The 20,783-nt window shown below is 42.6% G+C and overlaps 1 protein-coding gene across 1 annotated transcript in view; it reads right to left on the bottom strand.

Annotated features, from left to right (window-relative positions):
- Positions 1-19,931, bottom strand: part of DUSP10 (dual specificity phosphatase 10) — a 38,072-nt gene extending 18,141 nt beyond the window's left edge. The window contains exons 1-2 of the mRNA XM_073338835.1: positions 19,801-19,931; positions 17,062-17,910 (exon numbers count right to left, since the gene is read on the bottom strand). Of these exons, the coding sequence (XP_073194936.1) occupies positions 17,062-17,866 (805 nt within the window). The 5' untranslated portion in view covers positions 17,867-17,910; positions 19,801-19,931. The remainder of the gene's footprint in view (positions 1-17,061; positions 17,911-19,800) is intronic.
- Positions 19,932-20,783: the final 852 nt, after the last annotated feature.

Here is a 20,783-nt window from a genome sequence, read left to right as displayed (position 1 = left end):
CCAGCAAAGCCAAGCAAACACCTATCCTGCTCTGTCTGAGGCTCTCAGCCATGCAAGTAAACAGGCAATGCACCAGGCAGAGCTACTCTCTCCACCCTCCTGGGCAATACAGCAGGCAGCCACTCTGGGAGGTGCTGAGCAGCTGTAGCAAGGATGAGACAGCAGCTCCTCAGAGTGCTTCTGGCTTACATCAAAGCTGTCCCTGAGGCTTCAGGGGAAGCAGTAGGTAGCTCTGCCTCCCACAATTATCCCATACTGACAAGGCTGATTCAAAACACTTCAGATTAAGGGCAGGATTTCCTGCCATCAAATACAAGTTCTTCGTCTTACCACAAACGTCGTTGAGGGTCACAGTTTAGGTCAGGGCTTGTAACTACTGCCCCAGGAAGTCCGTCTCCAAAAGTGGTACTACTATTAATATAACTAACTATCTCGTGCCATGGGGAGCACGTGACAAGAGAAGAAAAAGGAGCAATTCTCCTCAGCTAAAGAAAGAGGGACCAGTTCTGATCTCACTTACACTGGTGAGAATCAGAGTCGCTCCTTTACTTTCCACGGAGTTACACCAGGTTTTGCCCAAGAGAGATAAACTGGGCACAACTGACAGTGTGTACAGGTGGGAGGAACCCACCATATTCCATGTTGATGGGAAACACAGATACAACAAGACTTCTGCTAATTTTTAGCATTTCTGTTTACCCTGTTAAAGAAGGGAGAAGAAAATCCATTGCGTAGCAAGTGCTCTTCAAGAATGAAATAGTTTACCTCAGTTTCAGAATACAAGTAGACTTTGCTGGATCACATTTGCCTCTGAAATCTATCCGGTCTTTGAAGGAGAATTAAAAAAAAAAAAGGAGTGACTTACACCTTTCTACTTATGTTGGTTACGAACAGATTAGAGGAGTCTTGCTCTCTAGTGCTGCAGGCACTTTTCTCACCTGCCAGGGTCTGCCTGCAGCACCTTTAAACAGTTGACAGCAGGTTTTTTGCCCCCTCCACACACACAGCACTAAGTGTCAGCCTTGCCGTAAGAGATTAAGCTTAAAAAAAAAAAAAATGTAAAACTAAACAGGCGGCTACAAAAAACTTCCACCTTGATACACCCAATCTAATCGAGTCACTCCCTCTAATCAAGCTACCCAGGTGAAAGCTTCACAACACTAAAAAAAGAAATCCTAAATCTAACAATCAACCAACCAAAAAAAGTCTGACAAAAGCAAAAAGCTCTTCACATTCCAGAGAACCTGTAAGGTAAGGTAAGGTGAGGTCCGTCTCCCCCCCCCCCCCCCCCATGTGAACTACCTAGAGAGGTTTCAGAGTAACAGCCGTGTTAGTCTGTATTCGCAAAAAGAAAAGGAGGACTTGTGGCACCTTAGAGACTAACCAATTTATTAGAGCATAAGCTTTCGTGAGCTACAGCTCATAAACAAACCCTGGCCCTAAAGGAAGTTAAAGATTTGCAAGCACATCCTTGACAAGAAGAACAGGACGACTTGTGGCACCTTAGAGGCCAACAAATTTATTTGAGCATAAGCTTTCGTGAGCGACAGCAGTTGCTTTGAGGTCCTTTTTGGTCTCTAAAGAGGGACCTAGGGTAAAATTCTCAGACGTACATTAACACGCATTTTAGATTATTTCTAACACTTCTAACTCCTGCCAACTCCTCACTGCCAGACCTCCAGTTCACAGGACATTCTCTTTCTGACCCACTATAATCTCCTCTCCAAGCTCTTTGACCCTGTCTACACTAGAGAGATTTTGTACTATTTTGCCAGCAGTGGCACAGTTGGTAGACAAAGCCCCGTAGCCTTCCTTCTTCATCTGCTGAAACAAGCTTCACTTCCCATCTCTCGTCATGACATCGCTCATGTCTCAAGTCCTTTCTCTGACACCATGCCTTGACACTGAGGTCAGGCTCTTCATTCTTACTTCTAAGACTCTGCACAGCTCTTCCCCTGCCTGTATTTTATCTCCCTTTTTTGTCACCCTCCACCTCAATCCCTTTTCTCCGACCACTCTTCCTGTCTTGTCTCTTCATTCATGGCTTTTCCTATACTGTTCCCTACACCTGAAACTACACCCCTCTGCCCACCAACCTTCCTTCAGATCTTTCTTCTTCCCACCATTAACTTCCACACTTGTACCATCTACTCCTTTTGCTCTCCCTGGATAGGTAGCATCAGACCATGCAATTCACTTCTTAGGGGATAAGGATTCAAGCTACTTTGGTGGGTAGATTCACCAGCCAGGAGAGCTCAAATGTTCAAGTTTAGTTCTACATCCATTTCCTCAGGACAGGCATACTGATGAAACCAAAAGATGCAAAAGAGACTCAAAATACTTGGCAAACGGAGATCTTTCCCACTTTGGACAGTGGGAAAGGGTAAGGACATATCCTCCCCCATACAGTATCTTCCAGGATACTATGCTCCCACACGAGGGCTTCCCCCTCCTTAGGTCTGCTATCTGCTGGTCCTGATTAAGAATCAGGAAGCCTGGTATCTCTTGATCCTAGTCACATGCCCTGCAACTATAGCTCCTAGTTTTGAAGGGGACCCAAGAGCTGTAATGGGCACACTGGATTGTGTGCATGGGCTCCAAGACCCAGTGACATCTTACACTTTCATACCCCACCCCTTGTCTAATTTTCACTAGAAAGCCTTCAGGAATTCTATCTTCTTTTTAGTCTCCATACAGTACAATGCAGAGTTATGATACTCTATAAAATATTCAGTGTCTGATTTATGACTATTTTTCCCCAACCGTAAATTTTGGACCTAGACTACCTGTCAGCATGCTTTTACATTTGTCTTCTTGAGCATCTAACAATCTGAACTGAAAAGGCTGATTAAGGTGCTCATTCTATTCCAAAACAGCATGGCCAAGGAGAATCCTTGGCCATGTATGTTGTAAGAGACATAAAAACTAACAATTTTGTATTGACACTCTATGCCCTCACCCCCTGCTGTATCAGCCTTGAAAGGAGAGTGAGTGAAATAGGACTGAGGAAAAAAGTTGTATGAAAAAAAACCTCTCCATTTGGGGTTCTGTTGCGGATTCTCTCCTACATCTAGCCATCACCATATTTATCTCTAAAGCAATAATGCCCATTTGCCCTTCAAGGCAGCCTTCACATTGACACAATCAGCAGCTGGTGTGATCATGTGGTGGATTACATGCACGTTAAAGCAATGCAAAAGGGTACTGGCTCAGCATATATGAAGAGGGAGGGGGTGAAGTTTAAAAAAAAAAGTCAGTCACCATTGTCATTCTGGAAGGGTAAGATTAAAACATTTCTGCTTAAACAGTGGCTTTCTCTAAACCTACTGTTTCCACAACTTGTTTATCCACTTATTCATTTTATGCTTTTAAGGGAAACATTTTCTTAAGGACAAACTTTGCCATAAGCTCTATAGGAGATACTGCAATTTTTTTCTTCAGAGGACAAGGGTGACCACTTCTCATCCAAAATGCTGTTGCAAAGGGAACTACAATTCCATCAGCCCCACATACAGCTGGTGTGAGATTGACTCATTACACACTGATAACCCATACTGGCACTTCCTTAGTAGCCAATTCATTACTGCAGAACTTAAAAAAAAAACCCCACACCCCCCACAAGTGAAGTAAAGAAAAACTTTTGGTAGTAAACAAAACCTTCATAATGTGATTTAGTGCAGCATTATCTTACAGATTCAGCAGTCAGCCTGGAGCAATGGTTCAGAGGCATGAGCTGTCCCCTCCAAGTATTGTTTTAATGCTGGACCCTGATGATGGCCATTTACATCTCAACAAAAACTAGATTAGTTTATGACAGGTTTCAGAGTAACAGCCGTGTTAATCTGTATTCGCAAAAAGAAAAGGAGTACTTGTGGCACCTTAGAGACTAACCAATTTATTTGAGCATGAGCTTTCGTGAGCTACAGCTCACTTCACAGGGCACAGGTATACAGAGAACTTAATGAAGGAAAGCAAAGTGAAAGAGAAGAGTCTTGTATGGAGTTCTCAGAGCAGGTAGTTCAGCAGTTGCTTCTCTCTTATGGGAGATATGTCCCTAGCCTAGGTCCAGCTCCTTCAAAGAGTTCTGCCTGCAGCACTCACAAGCCTCCCCGTACCGACCAGCAGTTTCATTGTGCCAGTGGATATAAACGTTGTGGGAGCTCCGGGAGGGAAGCAAGACCCCTCAGGCAGCCCATGCCAATCCTTTCCCGGAGGATGCTGAACAATTACTATACAAAATTTGCATTTGATAGGAAGTCACTGCAGAGAGACTGGAGCACCACAGTGACAGGGTTCGCGCTGGCTTGTTACTCAGTAGATTGGTTACTCTCTTGTACCAGTTAGGGAAGGGGGCTCCCTGTCGCCATTAGGGCGATAACAATCCATAGTTGTTCAGAGGAGAATTGCCATGGTGCAAGGCAGTGCATAGGTCAGCCTGCCGCAGTCTCAAGACAACACCCAATCCCCCAGGGTAGAGCCACAGCACTGGGTTGCCCACAGGCAACCCAGACAAAACAACACTTAGAGCATCTCCCTGAGATGCCTAACTTATGCCAATAGCCACACTGGCCCTCACCAGCCCAGAACTGAAAGAACACAAAAGGTGTTAACCCACATTGTCACACCTTTCCTCCCCTCATCCCCTGGAACTCTTTCTGCCCAGAACTTTTTTAGGGCATGTGGTATATGTCATTCCTATACATCAAAAAACAACAGTAATCCACCCTGGAGCTCATAAATGCAATCAATCACCATGGCCAGGTCTGTGGTTGACAGGATGGGTGCGTTCTTTCGACCAGCTCCCGATGGAAAGTAGGAGTGCTTTGCCACTACAGCTACTAGGCCACCCTAGATCACGGAGCATCTCAAAGGACCAAGGTTGTAGACAAACTTAATCTGAGTTCTGCACTCATTCCCACCTCCCGCACTGCGTCTCCTAGAGTAATCAAAAAGGAACAAGGAAAAGAATTCTAACGGTAGCTAAGTAACAGACCTTAGATCTCCACATACATTGGGAAACATTGGCTCCATTTACAACTTTATACAAGAGTCCCTCTAAACAGAATTTGTACAGAGAGGGAGGGAGAGAGAGAGTGTGTCTCTTTAAGATGCTTCCCTCTAATATTTAAGGAGTCTACAAAAAAACATTAACTAAAGAATGATTGAACACTGGGCAAAGCCTTCTCTTCCCCATACTTGACATCCAAGAGGCTAGCAGGTAACCACAATGAACAAGTAGCCCCATGCTCCTGTATGGAGAGGTTTTCCACACAACTCTTGTGGAAACTTCAGTTTGACTGTATCATTTCTATCTACTTGATTGGTCATGACTGTTGCTGAAGGAAGAGCTTTTCTGTGGGAAAGTGATGCTACTCTTCCTGTGAAGCTGGTTCCCTAGGCCTGAACCATAAAGGCGATATACACACAGGAGAGAGGGAGGAGAGAAATGGGAAAGAGAAATGCAAAGTAATAGGAGAAAGACAATAAGAGAAGGCATGATCCGTCACATTGCTTTAAATACATCCAATGTCATGGACTTCCAGTAGAAACAGAACCCTGAACACAAGCCTTGGCAGGTAAGGTTGGAAGGAAATGAGTCTACATTATTCAGTGATTAGAGCATGGGACTGAGAACAAGGAAACCCAAAATTCTAATATCTGCCGCTGACTCACTGAGTAGCCTTGGTCTAAACTCAGCCTGGCTCTCAGTTTCTCTGTTTGTAAATAGGTCATAATGCCTCACAAGTGTGTTGTGAGGAGTAATGCAATACTCTACATAGCTCATTTTATTTTAAAATTGCCATTTGGAATTTAAATGTGTATGTATATATTCTGCTACTGATGTGATTATGAAAAGCTGAAAATTAAAATATCAAATATATTTAGTCTTAAAACTGCCAGTGAATTTTAACAGCTTCAGTAGAGAGCATAGGAAACACTTACATGATCTTTGCAGAGACCAAAGCCAAGAGTACTCTATTATTTCAGAGGAGCTAGAAGCTGTCATGGTCTCAGAACAGGTCAATTGCTTAACAATAGCTTTTGTTTTATAACATTATTGGCCAGTCACTTATATAAGAGCCAGTTTCAGGCTTTAACATAGTAAACTGACAAAACCATCGCATTCAACTAATGTGACAGACGCTTGCAAGTTACGCCCAATCCTCTGGTTTTATGAATTTCCCAAGGCATTTTTACAAATAATAATTCATATGCATAATTCTTGCAAGGGCAAGGGATGACATGTTTCTTTTTATAACAGACATCTTTCCTCCCTTTCAGTGAATCAAAAGGGGGCTAACTCAAATATTCTAAAGATTTTCAAAAGCTTTACTGTAGTAATACAGATTTGAAACAAATGTGCTGAGATCACTCAAAATTTTATTTCCTTCTTGGATCCCAACCAGTCTACTATTATTAGCACTAACACAGTGTTTTATATCTTCAAAGTGCTCACTAATAGTAACTGGGACAGAGGTTGCCATTTACTCCCAGTCAATGAACAGTGGTAGCTCAGAGGTCATTTTGCCAACTCAGGACAATTGCACGTTTCACTTTAAGGCCCAGTTCCTGAAGACAGACCACTATATGGAAAGCTCAACTTTCACATTTTTAAAATAAAGTTTATATCCTTCATTGTTACAGAAAGAAAAATGGAGTGTGGGGGAAGAAATCACAGTACATAAGAACCCAACGTTTATCACGTATTTATAATGTTATGATGGGGGGGGGGGAGACTGACTCATGATATTTCAAAGCTTGGGTTTGGCAAGGCTGCAAATGACATAGTACTAAAGCATAGGAAAATTATTGTTGATAATTCTGGGTCAATTACATATAACGTTAACCACGATAGGCAAAAGTATTAGCTCTATTTTATAAATCAGGAGTTGGGAGACATTAAAAAGAAAACCCAGACAGATTAAAATGACTTGCCCAAGGCCTCCCAGCAAGTCCATTATGTAGGTTTAATCACACTGGGCTAAAGCTATCATTGCAGTGACTTGACAGTTATAATCATTCTCCCAGATTGTGCATAGTTCATGGGTGCACAGATACACCCTGCACATGCAGATCTCCCATCGTCTCCACAGAAGAGGATGCTACCTCCACTATGCTCTCCCTCCCCCACCCCAAATCCCACAGAGGACATTCTACAGGCCCAGGATCTGCAGCAGGGTAGGACGACATGTTCTCCCTAGAGAACAACAGAGCTTATGGGTGGGGTGTTGGAAATCAATGCTGAAACTTTCCCTCCCAGACAGATTTTTCCAGGTTTGTTGTTGGAAGGCGCATTTTAATTTGAACAAAAATAATCCCCAGTACAAAACAGTTCTAAAGATTTAACAAAACAAAATACAGCAGCTCTAATGATGAAGCATCTTGGGGAGAAAGTATCAATGTGGTAGAGAAGTGCCCCTCACTGACTGTTCTGGAATGTTTCATGGGCAAAAGTGGCCAAGCTGCAAGACTTTGAAAGTTAGCATTGTACACGTGACATAATTTTTATGTGTCAATAATGTTATAAGCAGAGGCAGGGTACAACTGCATAGTGGTCTACTTGTATTTATTTGGGCGGTGAGAGCGGAGGGGCTGGTAAACTGGCCTGATCCCACAGACAATTGTGTCCACAGTAATTTTGGGACTTTGTGGGACTAGCCACATGAGTAAAGCTATTGCATGCACGTTCATAGGATCAGTACTTTAGTGTGCAGCGAGTGAGGCACAGGTCTGCAAGAGACATACAAGTTGCATTAACCCAAACAGAAATTCAGTGATATGGAAGGAACTATTCTCTTACTTTTCTTCAGTATTCCCTCCAGCAGTATTGCCAACTCTTGCAATTTCAATCGTGAGATTTGCAATATTTGGCCTTTTTTTTTTTTTTTTTTTTTTTAAGAGCCCAGGTGCTGGCACCCTGGGACTAACTGAGCAGATCAGCTTTCATTTAATAAATAAATAAATAAATAATGAAAATTAAAAAAAAAAAGTTTCTAGCCCTTATGGTTGCAGACAAAAGCTTGAACACATCACTGAGTGCACCCTAAAGGCTCAGAAACAAGGCAGCAAATAAAAATAACTCCAAGTGTTGGGTTTTTTTTTTTTAACCTTATGGTATTTAAGCCAAAAACTCAGGATTGTTTTGGAGCCTGTGAATACATTCTAGAAGATTCTATGTGGGGATCAGTAACAAAGTTAAGAGAACGGTACAGTTGCACAGTTCAAGCTGTATGTTCAATCTTAGCTCTGCTCTCTTGTGCATATATACCTAAAAGATTGTTGTAAAGAGGACAATGATCAATTGTTCTCCATGTCCACTGAGGGTAGGACAAGTAGTAATAGGCTTAGTTTGTAGAAAGGGAGACTTAGATATGGCGGGAGGGAGGCATAAGGGAATCTCACTAGAACCATAGTTAAGCACTGGAACAAGTTACCTATGAAGATTGTGGAATCTTGGTGGATTTTAAGAACAGGCTACATAGAACACTTGTCAGATAATCTGGGTATACTACCACAGGCTCAGCATGGGAGTGATGAACTAGATGACCCTTGAGATCCCTTCCAGCCCTACATTTCTAAGATTCTATATGCATGACAATTTTTATACTACATGATTGCATACTTCCTTAAATACAAGGCCATGCATTTCCCCTCCCCCCCCCCACATGTGGTCAACTGCAAGTCTATGTGAAATAATCTGCCTAGGGTTGTCTGCATACACAGAGTGGCAGTAGGAAGTGCTACATTTCTGTATCTAAAAATTGTAGCAAAGTTGAATGCTTCACTATATTACCGAGAAACAGTGTGAGATCATGAGAATAAAAACCACGTACAGACACCCACACACAGTTAAAGTTGCATGTGTGGTCCTACTTTGGGCATTTCTTGGCTTTTGAGTCCTAAAATATGCAACCTTAACATTCTCTTACTTATTCCATCAAAAAAACACATGTTAAAAAGTCACAGCTTGAAGCCCGGTGGTTGATCCCCCACAGCACATTTCAGATTTATTATAAACCCACAGTAATCTTAAGAATCTTTGAGTATTAAGCACAGTAACATCATCAGCTGCTACTTTGAAGGAAAAAACCCACCCTGTGCGCAAACTTAAAAGGCATTATGCAGACATATTTGCATTAAGCAGTATCGAGGTTACCACTCAAGCCTAGAACATAAATGTGGTTTTGGTGTTTTGTTTGTACAGTAGGTTAGCTTTGTACATCCACATGACAACTAACAGTAACACTCATGCTGGAAGTCTCAGTGATGACCAATGAGCCAACAGGTGAAGAGACTGATCTGCCTTGCAGCCTTAAGGAAGGTTTCTCCAAGCAAGGATTGAGGTCCATTTTTGGGTCAGTGTGTCAAAGCCACAACCAGCAGTAGTGCAAGGTGTCTCATGTGCATTGCTTAAAAAGGCTTGTTTTTTTCCTTTACCTCAGGAAAAACACACATGAACTATCCCCAAGGTTTAAAAAAAAAAAAAAAAAAAAACCACACATGAGGATAAGGTACTGGAATAGGGCTGCTTATCTCATGGTAAAACTAAACAGCCCTATACCCCTTCCAGAAGCTCACCTGGGTAAATGTACTTGAAGTAAAATTGAAGTGCTTTAACTACACTGTGTTTTTACCTCTGGACAGTTCACGCAGGTTAGTTACCCCAAGTTAAGAAGAACACACCTTTTTTTAGCAGTGAAGACAAGGCCAGTGCTGTACCTGGTTCTGTAGTTCAGCAGGGATTGCTGCCAGGGCTGTCAATCCAGTACTTAACAGCATTAAACTTACACTGAAGGGAGATTTTAAATATGCAATATTACCAAGAACAATGGAACTTTAGTAGTAGGTACTGAATGTCCCTTACCAAACAAGGTGAAGAGAATGAATGGCCGTATCAGTAAATTTAGGTAGCCAAAACCCAACTCCATAGTCTTTTGCAGATCTATGCACTGCTAATCCCCTTCAACCAAATGCCAGCTCTTATCTAGTGCTAAACCTGCCATTTACATTACAGGTGATGTCACACCCAGCATTACAGAGACGGAGCCAGCCTCCAAAAAAGGGATGGTAAATCCAGATTGTTCCTCCCAAATATTGCAGGGATGGTTCTTTAAAATAGTTTGCTTTTTAATATTCTTATTGTGGATCCCCAAGGTATAAGGAAGGATCCCCAAGGAAAACCCTTGAAAGAGAAAAATGCAACACTGGAAGGAAAACAGGACTTCTTACCCCTACACAGAGGTAGTCTCCTGCTTTCTTCAAGGCTGAGTGTGACTTAACCAGCAGCATAGTGCATGCTGGGACACCACACAATAGATACCATTTATTTTGGAGGCAAGGACAGCATGTCATGTAGCTGCAAAGAGAAAGTAGTTTTCAGTTTCTTATGCAGCAATGTCCCTTTAATGCGGTTTAAGGGATTGAGAATGTTAAATTTTTCAATAATATTTGTGCTTCAGTTTACCTTGTATAAACCCATGTACATAACTGGAGTGGAGAGAGAATGTAGACAAGGCCTTAGTGTTGTCAACCACAGGAAAAAAAAAAAGAGGGGTAGTTTTAACACATTAGGTAGTATATATTAAAATCTTAGGGTGAAATCTTGGTCCTAGCAAAGTCATGGGGAGTGGTCATTGATCTCAGTGGGGCCAGAATTTTACAAGGCAAGTTTTATTTTGAATCACACTGGGATTTTCACATGTTAGTTAACATTTAAAATTACAACTTTTTCCAAGTGTAGTTATGGTCTTATTCATTGGGGGTACACAGAGATCTCCCAGGGGGTACCTCAACTCATCCAGATATTTGCCTACTTTGACAACAGGCTACCTAAAAAGCACTCATGAAGTCAATACAAACTAAAATTTCATATAGACTAGGACTTGTTTTTACTGCTCTATATATACACTGAAATTTAAGTACAATATTTATAAAATAAATTGATTGGAATATAATTACATGGTAAAAATGAAAAAGTAAGCAATTTTTCAGTACTAGTGTGCTCTGTCACTTTTATATTTTTAGGTCTCATTTTTTAAGAAAATAGTTTTTAAGTGAGGTGAAACTTGGAGGGCATGGAAGAAAAATCAGACCCCTGAAAGAGGTACAGTAGTCGGGAAAGGTTGAGAGCCACTGGTCTAATTGACTTCAGTGCGTTGAGATCCCTGGCAGAAATACATGCTAAGTTTTCATATATTCTATTGGCCAGTAGTTTTGGTCAGTCACTCAGAGCAGAATTTGATCCATAAATTACACATCTGCAAATTTAGAGTAACTCTGACATCAACAGAGTTACTCTAGAATTACAACAAAACATAACCATGTTTATTTCTGAAAAGAAAACTAACATCAGGTACAGAGAAGCAAGCAGATAAGTGTATTTCACAGTGAGCTTAGTGTATGACATTAGATGGACATTTATTTAAAATCTACAAAGCTCTGCATTCTTTAGGAATTATTTTAACTTTCTTGATACCTGTTTAAGTTAGGAGTCTGGAAATTATTCTTAGATCATGACAATAAAACACCAAACAGCTTGGTGGCAGGTTTTACACTCATCACTATAACAAGACCTAAAACACTTCACTTCATTTATTCCCCCGTTAGATGAACGGTGCAAAGATAGAACACTAGAACAGAAATAAGCTCCTCACACCAAGAGGAAAACAAAAGGAGTTACAAGGAACTAACTGAGCTTTAGCCACACTTCTTTGGGTTCATATAACCCAATTGTGCACAATACTGTGAAAAGCATCAAGACTTTCTTTAGAAAGAAGCCCCCGCTTGACAATCTGCCAATCCCATGCATTCAAAATCTCAAATCAACCTGTCCCCTTTAAAAATCAAAAAACAAAAAAGTGATTAGCTTGAAAAATCATGTTTTGTTTTAAATGATCTCCCTTCACCCCGCAACGTATCTTCTGGTTTCTGAGCCTGGACAATTCATTTCCTGCCCCAGATTTTTCCCTTCAATCCCAGAGGGGGGGAAAACAAAACCAACACCACTTCATTTATAATTAAAGCAGAGATATTTATGTAATTACCTGACTCCAAGAGCTGGGGATTTAAAAGGAAAAACAAAAACATAAAAAGCAAACACCAAGTACCACAAGACTTGTGATAAAACTGCAAGGGTTGGCAATACTGCTTCACCTGTGGATTAGTCACTAATAGGAGAAGAATTTCCCCTATAAGGCACTGAGGCCCCTCCACACCATGGGTGAAGTCCTGGAAGTGTTGCTATTAACTTCAATGGGGCCAGGATTTCACCCCAGGTCTCTCCCTCTCACCCTGTTCCATGGGTCGATGAGGCTAAGGACCAAGTCATCAGGGCTCCCAAGTCTACTTCCACTGAATGCAGTGACTATTTTTCCATCAGCTTCCAGAAGAGCAGAAGTAGGCCCACATTACTGACTTTACCCACCCACTGACTTTGGGGAAAATTGACTCCCTCCCCCCCAAGAACAATGAAAGGCAAAGCAAATTGTGTAAGTGCCTCTGCCATTTAGCAGAACTGGTGAAAGACACCACTGCGATCAGTTCCGTATGTGGTACACTAAGAGAAAGAGATGATGATATGCAAAGAAATCCAGCCACTAAAGAAAGTGCCTTTAGTTTCTGATAACTACTCGACACTAGCATCTGCTGTTAAAGGGAAGAAAAAAGGGGAAGTTGGGAGGAGGGAGTGAGGGGAGAAAGCTACTTGACATACTGTATGCAACCAAACCAAAGCTTTGGATTTCGTCAGGATAAAATAAAAAGCAGTTTAAGTTTTTACACAATTTGACAATAATGCTAAAAATATAATCTGATATATACTTCTGTAGATATAGAAGTTCTTGTATTTGTTATTCAAAAGGAATAGCAGCATTTCAAACTTGGCTTTTGAAGTGATTAAATCAAATGCAAATCTTACCTTAATTTTTAAAGAAAAAAAGTGTACCCCATAAGTAGAGGAAGTGGCAAAGAAATAGTGCAGACAAGGCAGGTGGGAGGGGGAGGAACATTAGAGAGATTAAAAATCCCTCCATAAAACAAAGGCAAGCCCAATCACATTCAACACTGCCCAGATGTGTCTTCTTGTCGCAGCCCCAGTACAACATGTGGTCCTGTTGAAATTAATAACTTATTTTTAATGTTATTGCTTAAGTGTTCATGCCAATGGAGAAATTTAAAGTGTATTTTAACCAATAGATCAGTCTGGTTTTAGGAAAGCACACAATACGTCCCTCACTGCTTTAAAAAATAATTAAATAAAGATTCAGACATCTAGAACAAGATACATCTTGGACTGAAGTCACCAACCAGAAGAATTGTAAATTAAAGCAGTAATTTAATCCCCAAGGCCAAGGGCCCGGAGGTTCTCTGATCAATTTCTCCTCAATGTGACACTGCAACACTAAAACGGCAACAAGGCTGCTTGGTTGACAGGCAGCACCATACATGGAGAACATGGCACCAGATCAGGGGGACATAAATTTGGACGGCAAGGTTAGCAACCAATGTTTACAAACATAAAACAGAGGATCAGATGGGCCAGCAATAAATTATGACTGGATTGCGGTGAGCAAGAGAAATCTTCTAAAATAAAAAGCAATGAGGCTTTATATCCTCTCTTCAATTTTAGTTCAATTCCTGAACACACACACACACACACACACACACACACGCAGTTGAAGCATGATGGAAAAATCCTATCTGACAACTGGAACTAAACAACAAGCACTTCTACTGCTACTTTCCAGGCATGGAAGCCTAAGCAGAGCCTTATTAGTTACTCTATAATAATCCCAACTCCAAGAGGCCCCTACTCAGACCCCATTTCAAATTCGGGGGGGGTGGGGGGGAAGAAGAGGGTTTAAAAATGCAAGGTAACCGGTTTAAAATGGGAGAGCTCTTGGCCCTCCTCTGCTTGATGCGCTTTCCCAAGCTAGTTCCATTCTCTTTAAACCACAGTTAACAGAGGTTTTTCTTCCCTTGTCCTTTACCTGTTTCATCCTCCCCCTTCCCGCCCCCCACCTTGGCAAAAATAGTTCAGAGGGAACATCTGATTGCCGAGGGGAGTGGAGAGGGAGGGGGAGAAAGAGATCCAAACTCTATTAAGAGAATCTTCTGAGCCAACCACTAAATGCTTCTCACCAATTTTAAAATGGTCTGCTTCAGAGCAGGACCAAAGTAGTGTGTACTGGGTGATTTTGCAAGCATTTTACGAAATCTCAGCAGAGCACCCAGCAGTTAGCATCAGTAAAGGAGGGTATAAAAGCCATGTTTCAAGCATGACACCTGGGTGGACTTGCTTGCTACTGTTACAATTGCTGAACATCTCACTGATACCAAATATCTATGCAGATAAACCATAGCTACTACACAGTATATCAAGATCCTGGAATTGTCATAATGCGATGTCATTTACCCATATCTTTCTTACAAAGAAATACAGAAAAAGATTTTTTTCTATAAACATTTTCTTTGCTGAAAAAGGTATGAACGTCAAGACAGGGAGGGGGGAAGGAAAGCTTTGTTAAGACAGAATTATGGTCAATAGTAGCATTGAATTTAAAAGGAAGCTTCACTGCACAATGTGTCTCTCTGTTCCTTTTGCATGCATAAGAATCATGATTCATAGATTCATAGATATCTGTGATATCTATATTTGTCATAGATATATGATGGCCTAATGATTTCAGTGAAAGTCTATTGGGAATCAGTTGCAACTATCAAAATCAAATCAGTGTCACTGTGAGTTGCAGTTAATGCACAAGAAAGCCAAAACATGATTTTAAGGTTTAAACAAAATTGTGAAGCCTGCCACAAAACCTTTAACTCAGCTCCATTCTTTGACCCATCTACTTCCACAGAGTCCTCTAGCAACTCTCAGAACAGCAAGTTTAACTGCCATATTCTTTGGGATATGATTGCAAGGCTACAAGAAATTACCTCTGAGGAAGATTAAGGGAGTTCAATATGTACAGTTTGGGTAAACCATGGCTAAAGGGAGAGGGAAGGGTCAAACTGTCAACCAAGTATTTGAAGGGTCTAAATAACAAGGAAAGGGAAGACAATTTGGATGGCAACAGAAGTACCAGAATGAAATGAAGAAAAAGGTAAATATCTTCAGACAGTATTAGACTGTGGAAAGCTTTTCAAAGTGGTGGACGACATCACTTGAAACACTGAAAATTAGACTGGACAAAGCATTAAAATAGTAGTTCTTCAAAAAAGTGTTTTCCTGCAGACAACTTCAGAGCAGAGAAATTGTTTTCTGGGCCCTCTCAACATTCCAGCCCTGGACAGTGTAAAATATATTGAGATCCAAATGATCAGCCACCAGAACAGGTAGTATACCATGGTAGTCCACAGACTAATCTGAGAACTCAGACTAGTTAGGTTAATACCTCTTCCTCTTCTTTTACCCAACGCCTATTGCCCATCTCCAACTTCTATGAGCTAAGTTTTATGAAGACTAAAATAACAGACAGCAAGACTACTAGAAATACAAGGTCCCCAAAAATCAATTTGATCTAAAATATTTGGGTAGAGTATTGCATCTTCTTGGGTCTTTGCCCTTTACTATAAGTATTTCTAGTCCAAATGCTTATAGTTAGGAAAAATTAAAATTCTGCACAGACATTAGGAATCTAGGAAGTCTGTTTCCTCCCTCTCTTCCCACTTATCTTCACCCTCAGACAGCAATATTCATTTAAAAAAAAACAAACAAACAAAAAACAAAAAACCTAAACACCAAGGTCTATCAGCTCCATGCTTTATATATAAGACACATGCTAAGATCTTCCTCCCCTCTCTTAATCATAGACTCATAATAAATGGAGAGCTGGAGGGACTTTCAGAGGTCATCTCCTACAGCCCCCTATGGGGCTAAGTATACCTAGACCATCCCTGACAGGTGTTATGTCTAACAACCTGTTTTTAAAAACCTCCATTTATGGGGATTCCACAACCTTCTTTAGAAGCCTATTCCAGAGCTTAACTACCCTTATAGGTAGAAATATTTTCCAAATATCTAACCTAAATCTCCCTTGCTGCAGATTGAGCCCATGGCTTCTTGCCCTACCTTCAGTGGACATGGAAAACAATTGATCACCATCCTTTCAATAAGAGCACATTTAAAGAGTCTTTAAATGTGTTCAGGTTCCCCGAGTCCTCTTCTCTCAAGACTAAACATGCCCAGGTTTGTTTAGTTTTTTTTAAAGCCTTTCCTCATAGGTCAGGTTGTCTAATCCTTTTATCATTTCTGTTGCTCTCCTCTGGATTCTCTCCAGTTTGTCTACATCTTTCTGAAGAGTGGCGTCCAACACTAGAGACAGCACTCCAGCTGAGGCCTCATCAGTGCCAAGTAGAGCAGGACAATTACCTCCCATGTCTTACATACGATACTCCTGTTAAAAAAACCCAGAACGATACTAGCCTTTTTAGCAGCTGCATCATGTTGTTACCTCATTTGGTTTCTGATCCACTGTACCCTCCAGGTACTTTTCACCAGTATTACTGCCTAGCCACTTATTCCCCACTTTTTGCAACTGTGCATTTAATTTTTCTTTCTTAAGTGTAGTACTTTGCACTTTATTGTCTTTATTGAATTTCATAATGTTGATTTCAGACAAGTTTTCCAATTTTTCAAGGTTGATTTTAATTCTAATCCTGTTCTCCATACTGCTTGCAACCCTTCCCAACTTGATGTCATCTGTAAATTTTATAAGAACGCTCTCCAGATCCATTATCCAAGTCATTAATGAAAACATTGGACTAGTACCAGACCCAGGACAACCCCTGTGGGATCCCACCAGCTACATCCCTCCCTCCCCCACCAAGTTTGATAGCAAACCATTGAGAACTACTCTGAAGATGGTCCTTCAACAGCTGTGCACCCTGGTTATAGTAATGTCACTGACTGTTCCTTTTGCTATTGATGACTCTATACATATAGGATTCCCAAATAGATTTTAAGTGTACATCTTTCAACCAAGCAAAAAAACCTGGATATTTATGGAGAAAAGACACAAGAAACCAGCAGATTATTTTGGGGGTAGTGGGTAGAAGTACCTTTCAGAACTAGAGGTTCCTTGCCTTCTCGCTTGAGTGACTCCAGCACTATGTGGAGTGGCTGGGAAGGCATTACTCGGCTTGGCTCATTGGTATTCTCATCATAAACTATAATTTCTTTGGAAAAGATCCTCTTGAAGGAGTCCTTGCCTTCCCGGCAGGAGATCAAGTCCAAGACCGTGATCTTGCCCTGCTGGAGCCTTCTCCTGCTGATCTTGTCAGAACAGTTAATGTGAACAGCCCCTTGAATGTGACTCTTATTGTACTCCATGAATGGCCTGCAGTCAATGATGACAGGCCCTTGGTTCTGTTGGTGGCTCTTGTTGCATTTGGTCATCTTTTTAGCCAGGTCATTAGGGTAGATTACTTTTATGCTAGCTAGTTGCTTGGTTGTGCCTGAGGCCGGGCTCCCCACTCCACCCGATGGACTCAATGCGCCCGTGTTCTCATTGTTGTTGACCATTTGGTTAGCAGGGCAGGTGGTAGAGGTTCCTACGTTGGTAGTGCTGCTGGTGCTTGCTTGAGTTTGGGCCTGATTGTCCTTGTCGTAAGTTGCCACAGTGCAGCAACTGGCGCTGCTGCATCCACAACTCAGAGAGCGTGCCGAGCTGTTGGATGAGGGCATATACGTGAGATTAGCAGCCTTTAGGGACACAACAGCTGTGCCAAGGAGACTTGTGTGACTCTCACTGGCAGAAGAAGCAGATTCAAGGTAGCTAGAGTCTAAACAAAGGTTGAGATCCTGAGGTCTTACTGGCCTTGAAAGTGCCACTACTACCCTGTCGTCTAAAGGAGATGGAGGCATGAGGAGGCTGAGAATTGGCAAGTCAAGAAGAACTCAAGATCTGTCTGCAAAGGGAAAAAGAAAAAGGATCACATGAAACATACAGGGTCAGAGATTTCTAAAAGCGGTTTCTGATACTCATCCCTGACTAAGAGTGATCAGCTCAGCGCAGTTAATGAAGGAACCTCTCCCACTCCTGCAGCAAAAACTTCAACTCTTTACCCAAAGAGAATGCAGAACGTGCAACTGGCCTACCATGCAACTAGTCGACATTCATTTACATGCAGATGCTGAGCTACCCTGAAGCCTTAAGGCTGCAAAGCATGCAACTGAGAAAGATAATAAAAAGGCATGTTCTCTCATTTCCTCTGCTCACAGCAAGGGACAGAACTACTGGCGTGGCTTGACAACTCACTGGAATGCACAGCAGCTAAATACATCAGAGGCAGATGTGCAACTTTTCTAACAAGCTTGAATAAAACTAGCTTTGGAATAAACTCTTGAGAAAGCCATTTGAAAGCTTGAACCCATACAGAAACAAAGGCATAACAAGAAGATGCCAGAGATTATTATGTAATTGAAAGGGACAAGCCTGCATTCCACCTCCCCTTTTTAGATCCGAGTACAATTCTAATAAAAATGTATCAGCCTGGAAAGTCTAGCACCTCAAGCAATCCTAGAGGCAGAAGCACCCTCACCCTACAGAACAGTTTTAGAGACTCCAGGAATAAGGGTCCCTCTGCAGCCCCTAGGTCATGATCTTTACAAGCTTTATTGTCTCATATACTAAGAGACACCAGAAAGTTATTTACACACACACACACACCCAAAAGATATCCACCAACTTTCAGAGCATCTGGTACTCCCCTCCTTGAAATACATTCATTCCATCAACCAGCTAACAAATTAAATAAATCTAACAAAATAAAGTGACTGAGCACTTCTAATATCAGTTTCCCCTCACGCTTCCAACATTATACTGTCCATGTCTCCAATACTTATAACATCCCCTTTTTATATCAATGAGTTGTATTCTCTGGCCTGCCTTGGGATAACAAGTCCCTCCACTTCCTTCTTTTCTCTAAAAATCTCTTTGTGAGATGAATTTGAAAACATTTTTACAACGGGGAAAATATTTATCATTTACAGATGAACGTCAGCTCTAACATGACAGAAAATGAAATCTCAGGGTAGAGACCAATCATCAACCTTTACAAAACGACCCCAGTAGATTGTCTAGCCTATCCCTCCTCCTTTCCTCTTAAAAAAAAAAAAAAAAAAAAAAAAGAGCCTGACAGTCAAACATAAGGGAAAACTAAAAAGCAATCTCCTCCAGCTAGTAAAGAGGAAAAAAACAGCAGCACAATTAAAAATAAATTGCAACTAATTTTATTTCAAAGTATACATAAAAATCAGTAAGATTACAAAAACACTTCACAGGATTTGATCCCAGGTACAGAGGGTTGTTTTCCCAAGGATATATATGCAGTTTTGGAAGAGCTGCATCTCTGCAGCAGAGGGTCGTATATTTCCAGCAAAACCACGAAGTCAGGGAACCGAGCTAACGCAGCCCTATTTAGCACCACGAACCACCACCCTCTCTTGTGTGCGTCTGGGGTGGGGAAGATAAAGCCAAGGGAGAAGATGCAAGGAGAGCCCTGCGAGCACTCTAGTCTCTCACCCACCCACCAACCACACTGCAGCAATCCCAAACAAGAAAAGCCGCTTCTCCCATCCCACCAACACTCACTAGAAAGAGCAGAGGTCAGTAATCAGAGGCAGTACAAGCCCAACACTGTTGGCCGAGCTTTCTACACCACCCCTCCAAAAGTAGCATTGCATACAGATGAAACTATGCCCTTCTCTCATACTATGTATGTTTTAGGTTCTGTACCTCTGTGTAACTATATAAACGCTGCCCTCCCCTAACATTATGATCAGAGCCTTCCACTTACTTCATAAATAAGTAGATCCCTTCAGCATCCGGCGCTCGTCTGCGGCTACGGAGTTACACGTTAAACCCCCATTCACTGGGCTTCATTGATCTCCCGCTGCAACAGACTTACTTTCTCTTTTGCTACACTGTAAATGTAAGGTTCGAAAGGGGCGGAGCGGGCGGGGACGGACGGCGCCCACGCCCAATGGGGGCTCTCCCCTGCAAGCGGGCGGGCTCCGAGCGCCGGGGGGCCAATGGCTGGAGATGGGGGAGTGGGAGGAGCCGGGGGCTGGGCTCCCCGCCGCTTGGGGATAGTTTATCCGACGTAGCTTTGAGTCCGTTGTGGTATAACACAGGGGGGCAGGGGGTGATGTCATTGGCAGCCAATCAGAAGCTGGGAAGAGCCGGAGCCGGAGAAGAGCAGCTGCTCTGTATTTACATGTCAACCGGCCCAGCGGGCATGTGCTTAACCCGTTCCGGGGCTGGGTTGTCAGTGGGGCGCTCGCTCGCCCCTTCCCTCCCGCTTTCCCGTCTCTCCCGCTTCTGTCTCCTGCCTGCCCCCTCACTCCCCCGTCTCTGGAGTCCTTCTCCCCGCCCCCCGCTACACCGGCTCGCCTTCTGTGAATGAAACCCTCCCGCAGCAGCCACGGGCGCCGCGCCGCGAGATGGATTTGTTCATGTTAACCCCCCCCCCACACACACACACAAGCAAGGGGCTGACAACGCAGGCGGCACTTGGCAAGAAGACTTGGGGAAGGAGCCGATCCAGCCGCAGCCCGAGCTGCTCCCCGCCAGCCGCCCCGGGGGGCTCTCCGGGCGCAGGAGGGACGCTGTGAGAGGCAGGGGCGGAGAGGAGGGTGATAAGCCCAAGGCAGCGGAGAACGAGCTCCAAAGTGCGGCAGAGTCACCACCAGCCACGTTCGCAGGTGCTGCTCTGCTGGCTGGCTGCCTTCTCCCCTCCGCCACTTCCCTGGCTGCAGCCCCCCGGCCCCGGGAAGGGCG

This window comes from Lepidochelys kempii, chromosome 3, assembly GCF_965140265.1.
Source record: "Lepidochelys kempii isolate rLepKem1 chromosome 3, rLepKem1.hap2, whole genome shotgun sequence".
Classification (NCBI taxonomy): domain Eukaryota; kingdom Metazoa; phylum Chordata; order Testudines; family Cheloniidae; genus Lepidochelys; species Lepidochelys kempii.
The sequence above is the reverse complement of the archived record's forward strand: the minus strand, read 5'-3'. Positions and strand labels throughout refer to the sequence as shown.